The sequence below is a fragment of the Pelophylax lessonae genome (genome assembly GCF_965119305.1).
Source record: "Pelophylax lessonae genome assembly, chromosome: 10".
Classification (NCBI taxonomy): Eukaryota; Metazoa; Chordata; class Amphibia; order Anura; family Ranidae; genus Pelophylax; species Pelophylax lessonae.
In genome coordinates, this window is record NC_138777.1 from 57,447,536 (window position 1) to 57,467,488 (window position 19,953).

The following is a 19,953-nucleotide window of genomic DNA, read 5'->3' on the forward strand; positions in this document are numbered from 1 at the left end:
TTTGTCAGCCGAAAAGTCGGAGTTGGCTGTCGAAAGCACCATACTAACAATCCGAAAATCGGCAGATTGGTCGTCGGACTAATTTTCCCTACAGATTTTCTTACCGTGTGTACGGGCCTTAAGGCTGGTACCACACCTAATGCGGCTCACAGCAGGGGTCTGGTGCATCCCTTTACTCGGTTTCAGGCCCTAATTTTTGCATGCATCGGACCTGAAATGGAGCCAAAAATGCACAGGACCCCTGTGCAATCCGCTCCGCAGCAGCCACAGAGATGTGTAAACTGTCTCCACTGAGAGCCGGTCACACTCTCCTGTCATGCGAATTGGATGTGTGACACCCCCATCCAATTCCCATATGTGTGAACCCAGCTTAAGAGGTTTTTTGAAACTATCAAATCTTCCAGCTGACACCACTAATTGTGGAAGTAAATTCCACATCCTTACAGCCCTTACAGTATAAAAAAAAATGGTTAAACCGCTTCTTCCATTTCATTGAGTGACCATGTGTCTTCTTACACTCCCTGAGAATAGTTTATTCGCTTTGCAAGGATCACCATTGAGGTATTTGTATATTGCCATCATATCTCCTATTACGTGTCTATTCTCCAGGGAGAATACATTTTAATGTTTGTAGTTGCTCCCTATAGCTCAGGTCCTTCAGTCCCCTTATTAATTTTGTTGCTTTTCTCTGGATTTGCTCCAGCACATCCTTTCTTGAGGATTGGTGACAAGAACTGGACAGTATACCCTGGATTTCTATACAGTGGTATGATTATGGTTTTATCTCTTGAGTAAATACCCTTTTTTATGAATGCTAATATTCTGATAGCTTTGCATGCTGTTGTCTACTGGGACCCCCAGATTTATTTTTTTTAATCCTGGATTCCCCCAAGCGAGTAACTTGCATTCATATTTTTAGCCCCCCCCCCAAGTGCACTTCTTTACATTTTTTTTAACATGAAACCTTAAACATTTGCCATGTAGTTTGCCCACCCCTTTATTTTATTGAGGCGGTTTTGTAAAGTTTCTATATCCTGCTGTGAAGTTATGGATGCCTTTTATTCTAGGTTGTGTAAATAACCTAATGGCTCATATTGTACCCCCAATGCCAGGATCCAGGCTTATTCAATAATTGCACCACATACAGTAAACGTTTTATCATTTTTATTTTATAAATAAAAAAATAGGATGTACAAGCACTGTGTGGTAAATTTGCTATGCAAATGGTCTCCTAAGCGGTCTAAGTCTGTGCACAAGGTTTGGTTGGACTGTGGCCGATTTTTATTGCGCCAAGTGCCTACTGTTCCTGTAGATCTCTATAATCAAAGAGCATGAATCGCAGTTCACCAGCAGGGATTGTTCCAAGTCCTCTTCAGTTAGTATATATTTTCCTCCACAGCGACAGGTGTAGCAGTAATATTCCTCATCTGTTCCAAAAGAAAAAAAAAAAAAAGGTAACAAGGTGAGCTCTAAATTCTACTTCTACACCTAGCTGATTGTAACCAGCAGGGTGAGCCCACATCTGCCACCTGCAGGGTGAGCCCACATCTGCCAATCTCTTTAGACCAAAGCCATGCAATGAGGACCTACCAGATCAAACAGACCCTTGCAACAAACACATATTTGTTCATCGATCTAAAGGAGATTTTAGAATCCTAGATTTTAGAATCCTATCTAAATAATCTGTAGCAGAATTGTCTGAATCACAAGGCTAGCTGAACGAGTATAAAAATATTTTGGCCACAGCTCACATATGCATTGCAGTTGCATTTTGTATGGAGTTCAGTTTTAAAAGGAAAGAAGAAACACAAAGGCTGCCATTTCTGCTAACTGCCTGGAATTATTGCTGATACAGTAGCTACAATACTAAGTCACTGGTCCAGGGTTGATGACTTCACTCGCTTCATACTTGTTCCATGTCATTGTCTCCAGAATACCAACCCTAACAGCCAGGTAACAAGTATTTGTATAGGTAGGTCAGCAATTGTCCTACCACCTATTTCCCCATAGGGCCAATTTCCATGTATGGTTTCTGAAGTACTATGGCAATCCTATGAATCTTGTTTTAAATCCAAATACTGATACATATTTTTAAATTGCACTCGTATGTACAGTATGCGTCTGCAGACCTATTCCTAAGAATAAGCTGTAAAAAAAAAAAAAAAAAAAAAAAAAAATATTCTGGTCAGATTTCAGAGATCTAAAAATGACATACGTACCATCTTCCCATTCCATTTCCTCCAAGGGAACCTGATTGTCCACATGGCATGATCGGGTCATCTCTGTTTCTAAGGAGGAAAATCATAGAAATGTTTCTCAAAGAATTATACAGGCACAAGATCCCATATCAAGATTGCTCGAGAGCAAGGGCTTTCTACATTTAAAGAATTTTCATTATGTAACCCTGAAAAGTTAAGTACCTACTGCAGATGTAATGAAAAGCCCAGGCTCTGGATAATTTTTTTTTTTTTTTAAACTATGAAGAAAGTGAAAACACCACTAGAAATGAACTTGCTAAAATTTTGATACAACCTAGAAACATTTGCCAATCCACCAAGTTTAGAAGTTTGCTCTCCCTTTATCCATAAAGTGATCTCAATCTTTGGCTTTTACATTCTTGAATAAGTGGACAGTGTGAAGTTTTATTTTTTTTATTTTAAAAAAGGACCAGGTGTTTTTTTTTGGTCCATAGCAAGGGAGCTTTCAAGGCTCCACAGGCAATGGTAGTATTTTTCTGAAATTGTCTAAAGTCGCCCATGGCTCCAGCCCATACAGATCTGGGACCCAGAGATTCTAGGCAAAGAGTTAAGTGGTTGTAAACCCCCAGGTACTGTTTGTGCCTATGATAAGGCTTACCTATAGGAACTGTAAAAATCTCCTAAACTTGTACCGTTTAGGAGATATTTACATTGCATGCAGTCAATGACATCATTGGTGCATGCGCTCTGAAGGAACAGCAGCCCATGCCATTTCTTCAGAGCCCCGTGCCATGAGCGGCGGCTACCACACGCATTACACTATGCGGCTCCAGCCAGTAGCACAGCCGGAGTCCGCAGACCCAGAAGGAAGACTGGGATTCAGCTTCCAGCGGGGACGACGTGGCCTTGGTTTTTAGGTAAGTGTCACATAATGTGCTAGTATGCATTTACTTTGCAGGTAAACAAAAATATTTTTTTTTTCAAGACTTTACTTCCTCTTTAAAGAAAAAAAATTGGGCCAAGAAAATTTCAGATAGGGGTGGCTTCTAAACACTTGGTACAATCTAGCATATAAAATCCCATTCTAGTCAAAAACATTGCTGAAACAAATAAAAACAAAAAATACATTTACATGCTGTACCCATGGCTCTGGGTAAACCCATGAACCACTGTCCTCCCATTTGATAAAAACCTGAAGGGTAGGTGTAGCTGAGCCTACAACCTTTCAAATGCTCTGCTGTTTGTTTGCTCTAAGGTGGGCATGATCAAGAAAGCCAGAAGTATTGACCGACCGAAATTCTAACAGTGGGTGGCCCTGCTGACTTAACAAATGTACAGTACATCCGGAAAGTATTGACAGTGCTTCACTTTTTCCACATTTGTTATGTTACAGCCTTATTCCAAAATGGATTAAACTCCTCATTTTCCTCAAAATTCTACAAACAATACCCCATAATGACAACGTGAAAAAAAGTTTGTTTGAAATCTTTGCAAATTTATTTAAAAAAAAAAAATCACATGTACATAAGTCTTCAGAGCCTTTGCCATGACACTCCAAATTGAGCTCAGGTCTATCCTTTTTCCACTGATTATCCTTGAGATGTTTCTACAACTTGACTGGAGTCCACTTGTAGAAAATTCAGTTAATTGGACAGGATTTCGAAAGGCACACACCTGCCTATATAAGGTCCCACAATTAACAGTGCATGTCAGAGCACAAACCAAGCCTCGAAGTCAAAGGAATTGTCTGTAGACCTCCGAGACAGGATTGTATGGAGGCACAGATCTGGGAAAGGATACTGAAAAATTTCTGCAGCATTGATGATCCCAATGAGCACAGTGGCCTCCATCATCTGTAAACAGAAGAAGTTTAGAACCACCAGTACTCTCTCTGGAGCGGGCCGCCCGGCCAAACTGAACAATGCGGGGGGAAAAGGGACTTAGGGAGGTGACCAAGAGGTCACTCTGACAGAGTTGCAGCATTTCTCTGTGGAGAGAGGAGAACCTTCTAGAAGAGCAACCATCTCTGCTGCATTTAACCAATCAGGCCTGTATGGTAGAGTTGCCAGACGGAAGCCACTCTTCACTAAAAGGCACACAACAGCCCGCCTGGAGTTTGCCAAAAGGCATCTGAAGGACTTTCAGACCATGAGAAACAAAATTCTCTGGGCTGATGAAACAAAGATTAAACTCTTTGGCCTGAATGAAGCATCATGTCTGGAGGATACCAGGCACCACTTATCACTTGGCCAATAACATCCCTACAGTGAAGCATGGTGGTGGTGGCAGCATCCTGCTGTGGGGATAATTTTCAGCAGCAGGAACTTGGAGACTAGTTAGGATCGAGAGAAAGATGAATGCAGCAATGTACAGAGACATCCTTGATGAAAACCTGCTCCAGAGCGCTCTGGACCTCAGACTGGGGCGAAGGTTGACATTCCAACAGGAGAACAACCCTAAACACACAGCCAAGATAACAAAGGAGTGGCTACCAGACAACGCTGTGAACATCCTTGAGTGACCCAGCCAGAGCCCAGCTTTGAACCCAATTGAACATCTCTGGAGAGATCTGAAAATGGCTGTGCACCGACGCTTCCCAACCAACCTGATGGAGCTTGAAAGGTCTTGCAAAGAAGAATGGGAGAAACTGCCTAAAAATAGGTGTGCCAAGCTTATAGCCTCATACTCAAAGACTTGAGGCTGTAATTGATGCCAAAGGTGCTTCAACAAAGTATGGAGCAAAGGTTGTGAATACTTATGTACATGGGATTTCTTATTTGTAATAAATTTGCAAAGATTTTAAACAAACTTCTTTCACGTTGTCATTACGGAGTATTGCTTAAAGAATTTTGAGGAAAATAATGAATTTAATCCATTTTGGAATAAGGCTGTAGCATGACAAAATGTGGAAAAAGTGAAGCGCTGTAAATACTTTCCGGATTCACTGTAGATCACTAAACTTTTGTCGAAACAGCCAGTCTGAAAGTTAGCCTCTGAACAGCAATGGCAGCCAATCTTAGAATACAACAGCTGGGGAAGGGGAGCATTTGTGTAGATGGAGAAACCTATTTGTGTACTGTCAGATTTACAAAGGTATGGATGCACAAATTTAAATTGTTTCTCTTTCATATAAACGAGTAGAGTTGAACCATAAAGAAAAAGGAGATTTTATTCTACTTTTTCATGCGCTGTCGGCAATGAATGTGATCTGGTGGAGGGAATGGACATACACGCATTGGCTGTGATTCTGGATAACTGGAGCAATTCAAAATGTTCCTGCTTTTCTAATCCAAACTAGGTCTAAATCATTGTGACATTGCAGGCTTTGGCAGAAGATTTGAGTGGTATATTCCACTGACATCTACAATGACTAAACACCCTTTTTAATTTTACACTTTGAAACCGCTTTTAATGGGAAGTTTGTCCTGTGCTGGAAATAACTTCACACTGCTTCACCATCTGCATCCCCTGAGTGCATTCTTAATTTGGAGACAAAGTGGGATAGTGTGGGCCCCAATTATAGCAGCGGGGGCTGTCACATGGCAAATTACCATACTCCAAAAGTGCAATTCACTAATAAAACTTCTTTTCATTTTTTATTTTGGGAACTATGAATTACTAAGAGTAAAGCTGTGTAAAAACAGGGGGCTTGCAGATTATATATCCATTGGCAACAGAACGCAGAGTCAAACAAAAACTCTATATGGTTAGAACGGTCGTTGGCTCTGCAAAATCATTTTGTGCCGCCAATCCTTGGTTCCATCAGTAGTATAAAAAGAAAAAAAAAAAAACGCTTGGTGCCAAAACAAATATTTATAGCTGCACTCAAAAACACCAAAATTAAAGTGTTAGAAACTGTAATAATATTGTTGTGCTGTCCCTTTAAATCCACGTCAATATGAATGCATGAATCACTGCAAAACACCAATTGTGAATATTAGATAAAAGCCAGAATAAACAATTTAACGTAAAAGTCTTTTCACCCCACGTGTATATTAAAAGAAGTCCATTCAAAAGTATCTATCCAAATGGAGATGCCACCAGTGAGTTTCACCAGCATGCCACATCCAGCCGGTTATAACCCCAGATCGCACCAGCAGGGAGAGTTGTCACATCACAACTTTCACTCCATAGATTACAATCCGGCAAAAGAAAGCAAATAACAGCCTCCCATAGTGTAAAACCGCCTGATTTATTCATTATAATACTTTGTATATACTCAGTCTTTCCAATGAGACAAGTGTGTCAAACAAACATTCAGTACTGCTGGTTCCGGATCAAGCGTGTTTGATGATGTCAGCATAGGCTCCTCCCCGACACACGTTTTCTCCAAACAAACGTTCTCAAGGAACAAGCGCACTATCAGTAGTATGCTTGCTTCTTTTTTGTTTTTTCTAGTTGAGAGTCTCAAATTTGTCTCCCTATAAATGCTGACCAGTGCTGGAACTCTGAGGCTCCCTCCCCCACATTTGTGGCGCATGAAGCTTGCCACCAATTTCAGACGCAGCAGAGACAAATCTGGGTCCCTTTGTTCTATACCTTCTGACATTTCAACAGCTGAAGCAGTTACAGCAATTGATGGCCTCATGAAATATTAGCTGGTGTGCAAAGCAGGACAGGGATTTTAAAAATAACTTCACCCCCTGTATTTTTTAAATCCCCCCTCTTACCCTTTCCGTGGTTATCCTCAAAATACATACCCACATCTTCAGTGAATCCAGTGGTGGTGTCCTGCAATTAATACTACACACCAGGCCCTGTGCTGCCATCTTCTTCACTTATGTCAGCAGGGGTTGCCATCCCTTCCAGGTTTTTGCAGCCACTTGCAAGAACCAGGAGACTGCTAGCCCTGTGAAAACTAGTGATAACTAGCAGCTGTAAAGTATCCCGATACCTCCTAGGATGCATGACATCAGTATCTCTAGAAGCTGTGGGTGACTGACTACATTCTCACTTAAGTAAGAATCCCAGAATTTCCAGAAGGGAACAAGAAAAATCCAAGTTAGACTTTCCAGTAACTTGTTTTCCAGGAGTCTTTCAGGACAGCACCTGAGAGAGTGGCTCCTCCCACTTGCCAACAGGAAACACCACTTCCACCAAACTTTAAAAGGAGGCTTCTTCCCACAGCTCATCAGTTGTAGTAGAGTACTTCTGGCCCAGGCTGGAACACAATCATAATATGGTTAATATCAGCAAAAAAACAAAGGCAGGTCACTGCTGTCCTGAAAGACTCCTGGAAAACAAGTTACCGGCAAGTCTAACTTGTATTTTCTCTTTAACGTCTTTCAGGACAACACCTGAGAGTATAAACAAGACTTACCAACTAGGGAGGGACAACAGCCTGAAGGACCTTTTTTAACAAATGCCTGATCACCTGCTGACAGAAGGTCCAGTCTGTAATGACGGACAAACCTTAAATAACTTGACCACATAGCTGCCTTACAAATTTGATTTAGAGTGGCACCATCTTTTTCTGCCCATGTAGTGGCAAGAGCTCTAGTAGAGTGTGGTCGGATTCCTAGCGAGGGAGACAATTCCATCTGGGAGTAAGCCTCCAAAATAGCTGATTTAAGCCACCTAGCAATTAACCCTTTAGATGCCTGGAGGCCCTTTATGTTGCCAGAAAAATGAACAATCAATGAGTCCAGAGACCTAAAGTCCCTTGTTACCTCCAGGTAACATAATAGAATTCTTCTTACATCTAGATTGTGAAACAGTCTCTCCTTCTCCCCTGAAGGGTTAGAACAAAAAGTTGGCAGAAGAATATCCTGAGATTGTTTTTGAACTGACGCTACCTTTGGCAAAAACCCTGGATCTTTTTTTAAGTATAATCCTATCTGGATAGATGGACAGGAAAGACTCCTTGACATGCAGTTCACTGATTCTTCTTGCGGATGTAATCGCAACTAAAATTACAGTCTTGAGGGAAAGTTCCCTCAAAGAAATTAATTCTAAAGGTTTGAAAGGCTCCTTTGTGAAGGCTTTTAGAACCACTGACAGATCCCACTTAGAAAAGGTTTAGCTGGTCTGGAACGAGTAAGTGCCCTAAAAAAATGTTGCGACCAAGGCTTCTGAAGAAATTGGTCTCTCCAGGAACACTCCTAAGGTGGCCACTTGCACCTTAAGAGTACAAGCTGGTAGACATTTGTCTGCACCATTCTGTAAGAATTCCAACACGGACACAATATCTTCCAAAGTTCAATTTGTCGAATGACACCAGCTATTGTAGACTTTCCAAACCTTAGCGTAAATCGCTCTAGTTACTTTCTTCCTACTAGAAAGCAAAGTGATTACTAGAGGTTCTGACAATCCCTTACTCTTTTTAATAGCTGCTACTCAGATACCAGGCGGTGAGGCTTAGCCTGGCTACATCTGGGTGACACTGGGCCTTGAAATAATAGATCCTGTTTGAGAGGAAGCTGCCAGAATGGTTTGACTGCCATTTGTAGAATGGTGGAGAACCAGGCTCTCTTTGGCCAGAATGGAGTAATCAGAATTACCCAAACTTTCTTTTTGTATCTTCCTCAATACCAATGGAATTAGCTAAAAAGGAGGAAAAGCATAACCTAGGTGAAAATTACAAAGATGCACTAGGGCATCTATCTCTAGAGAATGGTCATATCCGTGAAGAGAAAAGAATTGAGGGAGCTGTGTGTTATCTCTTGATACATGCAGGTCCATCTATGGACGCTACCAAGTCACAGTGATCAATGCAAAGATTTCGGGGATTCAACTCCACTCTGCTTCCTGAATTTGCCGTCTGCTCAAAAAATCTGAAAACCCATTTAATATGCCTTTTGAGAAGGAGCACTGATGAGGAAAGTAAGTGACTTTCCGCCCACTCCAGGATTTTTGGTGACCGCAGCTGAAGGGCTTTGCTTCTCGACACATACCACCCCCCCCCCCCGCCCGCTTGTTTCAGTAGGCCCCGGCAGTGGCGTTGTCTGATAAAATCTGCAGGTGGGACCTCTGGAGGTTTGGAGAGAAGGCAGCCAATGCTACTGCCTTGAGGACTTCATTGCCTCGGCTTGGGACCAAACTCCCTGTGCCAGATTCTGATCCCAGTGGGCCTCCCATCCCCACACGCTGGCATTTGTCATCACTCTCCTTTTGATCGGAAAGGACCATAGAATGTCCTTTGACAAGATCGACTAATTCCACCACAACCAAAGGGTACTCTTGACCCTAGTGGGGATCTTTACCTTTTTTTCTAGGATTCCTGGACTGTGATCCCATCCCTTCAGGAGGAAACTCTGGAGCCTTGCCCATTGAATGGCTGGCATAGTTGAGGTTAAGGTCCATAGGGCTAACATAAAACTTTTCTGACCGACATCTCCTGATTTGGCTGTAGCATAGCTACTACATTCTGGACTTTGTTTTCTTTCTCTTACAGGAAGGAAGATTCTTTGCTGTACTAAACTTATCTGGTAACCTAGAAACTGTACTAGGTGAGCCAGATCGAAGTTTGATTTTTGAAGGTTTACAATCCAATTCAGGGTTTGCAAATGCCTGCGGGCCTTGCTGCAATCTTTCTCTGGGAAAGATGCAAAGAAGAGGAGGTCGTCCAGATATGGGATTACTGAGACTCCTCAAAGGCGGAGAGGATCAAGGGCTTCTGCCATTACCTTTGTAAAAATCCATGGGGCGAATGAAAGGCCGAAAGGGAGAGCTTTGAATTGTAGATGCAGGACTTCCTTCCCCATATCCACCGCCAACCTCAGGAATTTTTTGGACTGAGGGGCTATAGGAATGTGTAGGTAGGCATCTCTTAAGTCGATCAATGCCATAAAGCATCTTTTGGTCAACAGATACCTGACAATGAAGATCGAGTCCATACAAAATATTCTGTATAGATCTGACTTGTTCAGTGGCTTTAAGTTGAGGATGAGACACAAACTTCAGCATGGCTTCCTTACGAGAAAGATATGGGAATAGAATTCCTGATGAAGTTCCTTTTTGATACCTGATTCGCTACCCTCTGTCGCATCAGATGGAGTAGAAAGCCTGGTCTCTCAGGAAAGCACCTAAGAGCTCCTGACTCCCCACTAGGTGTTTGTCTGCCAGAGGAAACACAAAAACTGAGGAGTTGTGGGGAGAACCCTTCTTTTAAATTTTGGTCCTGTTGGCAAGTGGGAGGAGCCACTCAGGTGCTGTCCAGAAAGACGTTAAGGGAAAAAGTCATTAAGTAATAAAAAGAAGAGCCGAATTGTAAGAGAGGAGGGGGTAGGAGTGCAATGATGGAAACTGGGTGGGGAGGGTGAAGGTATGCTTTAACATAAAAGACTACATACATTTTTTACATAATATAGATGTGGAATACACTTCTAAACACTTGAGGGTTGGGTCCTCTTACCTCCCTACTTAAATCTTATTTGCAGCAGCCAGGGAAAGAGTGAAGGGGAATAATATAGAACAGGGTTTCCCCAACAAGGGTTCATCCAGGAGGTTGCTAGGGGTTCCTTGAGGAATGAGCAATATCTGCCACCACTGATCTTTTTAGCTATCTGTAATGGGGTAATTCTTGCCACTGACCCTCACATCTTGAGGTGTAGATATATTAATTATTAGCAGTGGTTCCCTGAGGCCATACTGTTGTTATTTCAAGGGTTCCTCTGTACTGAAAAGGTTGAGAAAGAATACTAATAAATAGAGCGTGTTACTTGAGTCTGCTGACATCACATCCAAGAAGGGGACAGCAGTCTCAGAGCTTTTGAATGTCTACACCAGGGAGGTTTTCCAGGTTAATAACATGCATAAATACATAAATGCACATATAACAAATTGGCTAATGACGGATGTCTCCTAAAACTAAGCTTCTACAACCAGGTGAAAGCAATACTTTTACCATATAGCTTCCCATAATAAATTGGCCATAACATTTGGTGGCCGTAACAAGTCAAATAATAGCACTTCACTGTGAATAATAACTATGGGCAAATGAAACAGCTCATTTAACTGCCCTTAAGTACTGGTGAAGAAAATGTAATTAACACTTAAAAAAGACAATTTTAAGCATGCTATCCATTAATTAGCAACATATTACACTGCCTGAAATGGGACAGTTATTTGATATCACTTTCTGCATTACCACATTTTACCGGGGGTCTAAACTATGGATCTCAGGGGAGCTAGCTAGTGGGTGCAAGTCTGATTAATGTAATTACAAAGATCAGTGAGTTTTGGAAATGACAGGATCAATAAAGCCATCCTTAATAGATCCTAAACACCTACACTACATTAAATATGTAGCGAATAAGGGGGAAAAAAAAAGAATGAAGCTGTTCCTACATTGTAACAGTTGACTAACTTCGCAGATGAGAGGTGAAATATATTAATATGGATTCTCACAAATGTACGTGTGTTTTCCTTGGCGTGAAAACTATATATTTCTACAGCAGAAAATCCGAGATGCCAGGGTGGGTAAAGGCTAATATAGAACAATGGAGCAGTCAATCTAAAACCAATATTTCATCTATGGGCAGGTTCCTTTGTCCAGTAATGTTTTACACCGCTCTGCTACTGGCAGCAAGCTTTGTTCTCCTAAATCTATCTTGAGATCAGTCTCCTATAATCTTTCGATTGAGAAAGAGAGGGACACCACTATAAGCCAATCAGACTGTGCAACATTCCACAACATATTGATCTGATCAAGTAATTAAATTCAATACAAAAATATATATACAGTATCTCACAAATATTTATGTAAATTGTACATAATAATGTCAATATTTTATTATATCTTTTCATGTGACAACACTGAAGAAATAACACTTTGCTACGATGTAAAGTAGTGAGTGTACAGCTTGTATAACAGTGTAAATTTGCTGTCCTCTTAAAATAACTCATCACACAGCCATTAATGTCTAAACTGATGGCAACAAAAGCGAGTACACCCCTAAGTGAAAATGTCCAAATTGGGCCCAAATAGTCATTTTCCCTCCCCGGTGTCATGTGTTAGTGTTACAAGGTTTCAGGTGTGAATGGGGAGCAGGTGTGGTAAATTTGGTGTTATCGCTCTCACTCTCTCATACTGGTCACGAAGTTCAACATGGCAAAGAACTCTCTTGAGGATCTGAAAAAAAGAATTGTTGCTCTACATAAAGAAGATTGCCAAGACCCTGAAACTGAGCTGCAGCACAGGGGGCCAAGACCATACAGTGGTTTAACAGGACAGGTTCCATTTAAAACAGGCCTCGCCATAGTCGACCAAAGAAGTTGAGAGCACGTCCACAGCATTATATCTAAAGGTTGTCTTTGGGAAACAGACGTATGAGTGCTGCCAGCATTGCTGCAGAGGTTGAAGGGGTGGGGATATCAGCCTGTCAGTGCTCAGACCATACACCGCACACTGTATCAATGTGGTCTGCAAGGCTGTCGTCCCAGAAGGAAGACTATTCTAAAGATGATGCACAAGAAAGCCTGCAAACAGTTTGCTGAAGACAAGCAGACTAAAAACAAGGATTACTGGAACCATATCCTGTGGTTTGATGAGACCAAAATAAACATGTTTGGTTCAGATGGTGTCAAGCGTGTGTGGCGGCAACCAGGTGAGGAGTACACAGACAAGTGTGTCTTGCCTACAGTCAAGCATAGTGGTGGGAGTGTCATGGTCTGAGGCTGCATGTGTGCTGCTAGCACTGGGGAGCTGCCGTTCATTGAGGGAGCCATGAATGCAAACATGTACTGTGACATACTGAAGCAGAGCATAATCCCCTCCCTTCGGAGACTGGGCCACAGGGCAGTATTCCAACATAATGGCCCCAAACACACCTCCAAGACAACCACTGCCTTGCTAAAGAAGCTGAGGGTAAAGGTGATGGACTGGTCAAGCATGTCTCCAGACCTAAACCCTATTGAGCATCTGTGAGGTATCCTCAAACGGAAGGTGGAGGAACACAAGGTCTCTAACATCCACCAGCTCCGTGATGTCGTCATCGAGGAGTAGAAGAGGACTCCAGTGGCAACCTGTGAAGCTTTGGTGAACTCCTGGAAAATAATGATGGCCACAAAAAATATTGACACTTTGGGCCCAAATTTGGACATTTTCATTTAGGGGTGTACTCACTTTTGTTGCCAGCGGTTTAGACATTAATGACTGTGTGTTGAGTTACTTTGAGGGGAAAGCAAATTTACACTATTATACAAGCTGTACACTCACTACTTTACACTGTAGCAAAGTGTAATTTCTTCAGTGTTTTCACATGAAAAGATATAATAAAATATTTACAAAAATGTGAGGGGTGTACTCACTTTTGTGAGACACTGTATATCATAAATTCCCCCGTAAATACTTGATTCAACATTGTGCCGAGAGCAGTGGCACTGCTCCCTCTCCTCACTGGGCTCAAATCAAATCCAGTAACGAAGGAGAAGGATGGAGCCACACTGTCAATAGACGCACACAGTGCGGCTCGGGATCCAGCCTGCACGAGTACCGCCCCACAGGTAATCAGGTGGTAGGAGGAGCCAGGAGGGCTTGCAGAGGACCGCAGAAAAGAAGGATTAGGGTTGCTCTGCACAAAACCATTGCACAGAGCAGGTAAGTATGAAGGAAAAAAAATGTATCCTTTACAATTACTTTAAAAAAGTTCTTGCACTTGATAGGATATTATTTACAAAGTGAAGCTTCACCACATTCACTAAATTTTGGGGCATAGGAGTGCAACTGCATTTGCAAAGTACACTCTCTGCCTTTAGTAAACTCCAGTAAATCTGTGACATCAATTACCCAATATTTGAATCCAGAATTCAAGCGAAACACTAAAATATCCAAGGTAAGGTTTTATTCCTAATATCAATTAAGCATAATAGCCATGCGTTTTTGAGGCCACCTCAATCGATCGCCCATAGTAGAATTTTGTGTATGGGATGGGTCAAAGATTTATCTTTGAGCTTGAGAACCAACCGTTAAATATTTATATACATCTCATTTTTAATAAATAGCATACACATATGAATGATCCATTTTAATTTCAATTAAAATATTCAGCTGGCCTCAAAAGCAAAGAACACTATGCTGTATGTGGAGTCTTGCTTGTATGCAAATGTTCATACCCAGATGGATTACAATTTGCAGGACTATGTAGATGGATACATTTAACGACTTGCCGACCGCTCACTCGAGTTCTACTGCGGCAAAGTGGCTCGTTCCCGTCCAGCGACATAGACCTACCTCGCTGGACTCCTCCCCTTGTGGGCGGCGCTCGCACGCCGCCGGAGGCTCGCTCCCGCTGTATTCAGTCACAGCGGGAGTCAGGCCAGGGGAGGCCAGGATCCTCGGGGAATCGAGTTTGGAGATCCGCCAGCTTGTGTAAACAAAGCGGGCGGATCTCCTAAGTGACAGGCAGTGACAGATTGCAGGGTTCAGCATAGCTGAACCTGCGATCTGTCCCTGTGTCACTAAGTCACCACCCCCCACACACGTTAGTAAGCACCAGGCATACATTAACCCCTCCCTCTCCAATAAAATTTAACCCCTTCCCTGCCAGTGTCATTTTTACAGTAACAGTGCATATTTATAGCACGGATTACTGCAGTAATGTCACTGGTACCCCCAAAAGTGTCAAAAATGTCAGTCAAGGGTCCGATCTGTCCGCCGCAATGTCGCAATCCCGCAAAAAAAATTGCAGATCGCCGCCATTACTCGTTAGAAAAAAAACACCAAAAATGACAGAAATCTTTCCCTTAGTTAGTAAACGCAATAACTTTTGCGCAAACCAATCAAAATACACGTGAATATTGTGATTTATTTTACCAAACATAGGTAGCAGAAAACAAATTGGACAAAAATGTAAAAAAAATTAGATTTTTACATTTTTTTTGGGGGGGGGGGGGGGATTTCATATAAAAAAATGTTAAAAATATTGTTATTTTTTCAAAATTTACGCTTTGTTTATAGCGCAAAAAGTAAAAAATCGCACAAGTGATCAAATACTACCAGAAGAAAGCTCTGTTTGTGGGGAAAAAAGGACGTAAATTTCGTTTGGGTACGGCGTCGCACACCGTGCAATTGTAAGTTAAAGTCGCACAGTGCCGAATCGCAAAAAGTGGCCCAGGCGTAAGACAGTAAAATCCTCCGGTGGTAAAGTGGTTAAAAGAGGGAATGTGGAGAACAGGAAAGAGTGATCACCTCCTTGGTGCGCTACTATTTCTTCATTAGTCCAGTCACATACTGGGTAGATCCTAAAATAGACTGTATAGCTTAATTGCAGAAGGAGAGGGCAGCCAATAAACGGCTTTCCTCACAGTGATCAGTGATGCCTTTCAGTGCCACCTATCAATGCATACTAGTGCTGCATATTAGTGACTCATCAGTGTAGCATCATCAGTGCACATCAGTGAAGGAGAAAATGTATTTATTTACAACATTTTATAACTGAAACTAAGTAAATTATTTTTATTTAAAAAAAATAAACCCAGTGGTGATTAAATACCAACAATGAAAGCTCTTATTGGTCTCAAAAAAATGATAATTTTGTTTGGGTACAGTGTTGCATAACAGTGCAATTGTCATTCAAAGTGTGAGAGCACCCAGTACAGCGCCCAGTATTGAAGTGGTTAAGGATTAAAGTCCACTGTCACTTCACTGTCCCCATCAACACTGATTATTTTTAAACCACATGCTGCTAGCCTTAGTAAACAGACAGGACATCATATTTTTTTTATTTTTTCAGTTACTGGTTTGTTGCCTAGGCACATAATATACATCCCAGGAGCCTTCAGGAGGGGAGGAGCGGTTTTCTCAGCTCAGCATACTCTTACGTATTCATGCTTGAGCTGGATTCAAGGAAGTAAATGTTACATGAATCATTTGCCCTTACACAAGATGGCCACAACCAGAAAAGCTAGGAGGTGTGTTTTTCAAAGTGATTTCTCAACAAAATAAAGCATTGAGACATGGATGGATGAGGGAGTTTGCTTTGGATATTAAAAATGAATTAAATAGAGTTTCTGTTTGGTGGTGCTCAGATGCAGTAAAGATCCTTTGTAAGCTTTGGTGTGTAATATTCAGGTTTAGGGTTTAGTTTATAACTATATTAGCTATTTAGCTCCATAATTTTTGTGGACCATTGAGAAAATCATTAGCAGATACGTCCATTATGCAGGACAAACACTGGCTAGCTTGCAGCATAGTTACATAGCTAGTAACAAAAAAAAGGCATGTCCATCTAGTTTAAGCAAGCATCTTCGAACCTTGAGACCCTGTTCACATCGGAGTGTACTGGAATCACAGCAAAATGCAAGACAAGTTATTTCCTAATGGTACCCCAAACGCAACGCGGTGTAATTCTGCTGTGACTGTTGTGTAACAAAGCGCACAAAAATCAGGGCAAAAAATGTAATGCAAAAGGAACCTGGCTGAGTGGCAGAATTTGTTACATGAGCTTCTTTGGGGTGTTTTTTGTGCAGCAGAGGAAAGGCTATTTTTTAGTTTGCCCACTTACAAAGAAATTAAGGGTCTGTAATTTTTATCATAGATATATTTTAAATTATAAAAATCCAGAAATAAAAACAATACAAATGTTCTAAATTGAGGTACAGTTCAGTGGGTAAAATAAGTATTCGACCCTCTACCAACCAACAATAATGCTGGCTCCCGCTGACTGGCTAAAATAAATGTTTGATCCCCTAGCAAAACATGACTTAGTAATTGGTGGAGAAACCCTTGTTGCCAAGCACAGGGGTTTTTGGGCAGTCACTTGGCAAATCAAAGTTTCAGCTCCCTCCATAAGTTTTCTATAGGATTAAGGTCTAGACCCTGGCTAAGCCACTCCATGACCTTAAGGTGCTTCTTCTTGAGTCACTGCTTTGTTGCCTGTTTTGGATCATTGTCATGCTGGAAGACCCATCCATGACCCATCTTCAGTGTTCTGGCTGAGGGAAGGTGGTTTTCATCCAAGATTTTACAATACATGGCCCCATCCATTGGCCCCATCGTAGCATCAAAGTCGGTGTGTACCTTTAGCAGAGAAACAGCTCCAAAGCATCAGGTTTCCACCTCCGTGCTTGACTGTAGGAAAGGTGTTCTTAGGGATCTTAAAGGTACAGGCCGACTTTGCCTCATTGAGGGGCCAATGGATGGGCCATGTATTTTAAAATCTTGGATGAGAACCTTCTTCCCTCAGCCAGAACACTAAAGATGGGTAGTGGATGGGTCTTCCAGCAACATATCAAAACATACTGCCAAGGCAACAAAGAAGTGGCTCAAGAAGAAGCACCTTAAGGTCACGGAGTGGCCTAGTCAGTCTCCAGCCCCTAGTCCTACAGAACATTTCTGGAGGGAGCTGAAACTGAGTTGCCAAGGACAGCCAAACCTTAAGGATTTAGAGAAGATCTGTAAAGAAGAGTGGACCAAAATCCCTCCTGAGATGTGTGCAAACCTGGTCACACTACAAGAAACGTCTTACCTCTGTGCTTGTCAAGAAAGGTTTCTCTACCAAGTACTAAGTCCTATTTGACTTGGGGATCAAATACTTATTTTACTCACTGAACTGCACCTTAATTTATAGGATTTGTTTTATGTGGTTTTTTTTTCTGGATTTGTGATTGATAGCCTGTCTCTTTAATTTAAAATACACATATGATAAAAATTATAGACCCTTAATTTCTCTGTAAGTGGGCAAACTTACAAAATCTGCAGGGGATCAAATAATTATTTCCCCCACTGTACATAAATTGGGTGTCCCCATTGATGATTTTAACTCTTACAGATTTCCCCTCTCACGGTAGCTTACCAGGGCAGCCAAGTACTCTGCATTCAAACAATTGGCTCTCTGCCCATATACATGCCCATCTGTCAAATCTATCAGAGCAGCGACATAGCAACCCCTTCTTTGGGCCAGGCTCATTCTAAGACAAATCAAAAGGAGTGATGCCCTTTGGGCCAGGCTCATTCTAAGACAAACCAAAAGGAGCAATGCCAGTTTTTTTTATATATTCGTTTTCATGGTTCATCTTAAAATGCAACACCAGGCAAAAACTAAACAGCAGCAAAATTTGCATATATTCAACACCTAAATTGCTGTCGTAGGTCCAACTACTACTAGAGGATGTAATGCACGATTTTCACAAACAAAATATTTATGAAATAATTAGTGCCATGTTTCACTATTTGTTCATCAGTTTCAAATTATATCAAATCAGAGATCTAAGGGCAGATATATTTATGTAGCTGAAATATCACTTGCATTATATTCATGCAGCACGTTACTTGCTATTTTAGTTCTCAGATCTCATGGTGTTGAAGAAGAACTACAGGCAAGTCTCAAATATCAGCAATAAATATGTAAAGTGAAAAGTAATTTTGCCCGCGTCTGTTTTTCGCTTTTGGAAGTAAAGAGGGCAAGAACATAAAGACTGCTGCCTGTATCAGAAACAAACTGATCTCTCATAACAACTGTATTCTATAGAATCCGTAAGAAAAAGCCACAATTTACATGAACTTCCAGGCATCATTTTATTTTAGTTTTGAATAAAGTGAGGAAGGACTTGAATCCTTTTTTTTTTTTTTTAATATACTTCTGTCTGTTTCCAATAGGAAGATTTCCCCCTGAACTTCCCATGTCCCCTTTCTGGTACGCATTCCACATGTATTACTTTAGAGACTCCATTTAAAGAAACCTATCATTATAGAAGCATGGAGGTTGCCATTGCTGATTTCTTCTGCAGATTGTCATGGAGACTCGCTAGTTCCAATATTTATTTTGTCACAAAGAATAAGCATGTAGATAAGAAGCTCAGACCTTCTGATTTGCATACTTGTCCCAGGTGACCAGTGAAGCCGAAAGGGTTAGTATAACAGCCTGCCAACAAGCCTTTTCAGAAACAGGTCTGAAGACCTCTGTACTTCTCTCATGACTGGTTTGCTTTAAAGCACGAAGTCACATGTATAGATATTCATACCTGCTAAATATACTTACCTTTCTAGTGGCCGGTTTGTTGAAATGCCACTTTCTCTCTGTTACCCGACCGCTTCATGTATTCTACACTTTCCGATGCGTGGAATATCTGCTGCACGCTGAGGTTTCTTTCAGGAGAACCAGTGTGTGGTTCGTTTTGTAATCCTACAGTACAGGACTTAGAATAAATGTCCATAGACTCCAATACTGAGGCTATGTATGGGGTCATGAATGGGCATCATGACTCTGAATGGTATATAATCTAAACCATTCTAACAGCCTGCCTCCATATATTTACAGTGGAATATTCAGAAGCACATAACCTGTCACCGTCTGGTATATTTCCTATTCCTCATTAAGGTGGACTCTGTGTGTGAGTCGGACAAGTGTGTCCCTAGGGGAGCTAAATTAATTATAGCACATGAGCCTGGTTATGGTGTTTCCCCTGGCTCTATGAACCAGGAAGAGGAAATAGATCCAAACAAAGGACGTGATGAAATGATTGTCACCGATATATGGGGGTTCTATACTATACATCTAGTAGAATAATATAGAAAAAACTTGACACCTATAATTATATACTTAACCTTAGGGATTGGAATTCTCCCTACTTGTCATCTTATCTCCATTTATAGCAAGAAATATCGGTATTGCTCGGTCTCTCTGGCCCTGACGAAACCTGATGCGAAACGCGCTGGCTCATTGGGACCCACAAACCGAATATCACCAAGACTTCTGGCACTAACATCAGCTGGAAGCATGTATTGCTCCCGTAATAGGGAGATATTTCTGTGCTGTGGTTTTTAATTGATATATGTCTTGCACATGAGGGATGTTTTATATATGTCTTTATACAT

The 19,953-nt window shown here is 41.4% G+C and overlaps 1 protein-coding gene across 5 annotated transcripts in view; it reads right to left on the bottom strand.

Annotated features, from left to right (window-relative positions):
• Positions 1-1,204: 1,204 nt before the first annotated feature.
• The window catches only part of DNAJC24 (DnaJ heat shock protein family (Hsp40) member C24), an 83,143-nt gene continuing 64,394 nt past the window's right edge, over positions 1,205-19,953 (bottom strand). For 3 of the 5 annotated variants that reach the window (XM_082270760.1, XM_082270761.1, XM_082270759.1), the window contains exons 4-5: positions 2,220-2,288; positions 1,205-1,427 (exon numbers count right to left, since the gene is read on the bottom strand). In XM_082270760.1, coding sequence (XP_082126886.1) covers positions 1,282-1,427; positions 2,220-2,288 — 215 coding nt within the window. In that variant the 3' untranslated portion in view covers positions 1,205-1,281. The remainder of the gene's footprint in view (positions 1,428-2,219; positions 2,289-19,953) is intronic. The other 2 variants (XM_082270762.1, XM_082270763.1) reach the window with 2 other exon arrangements.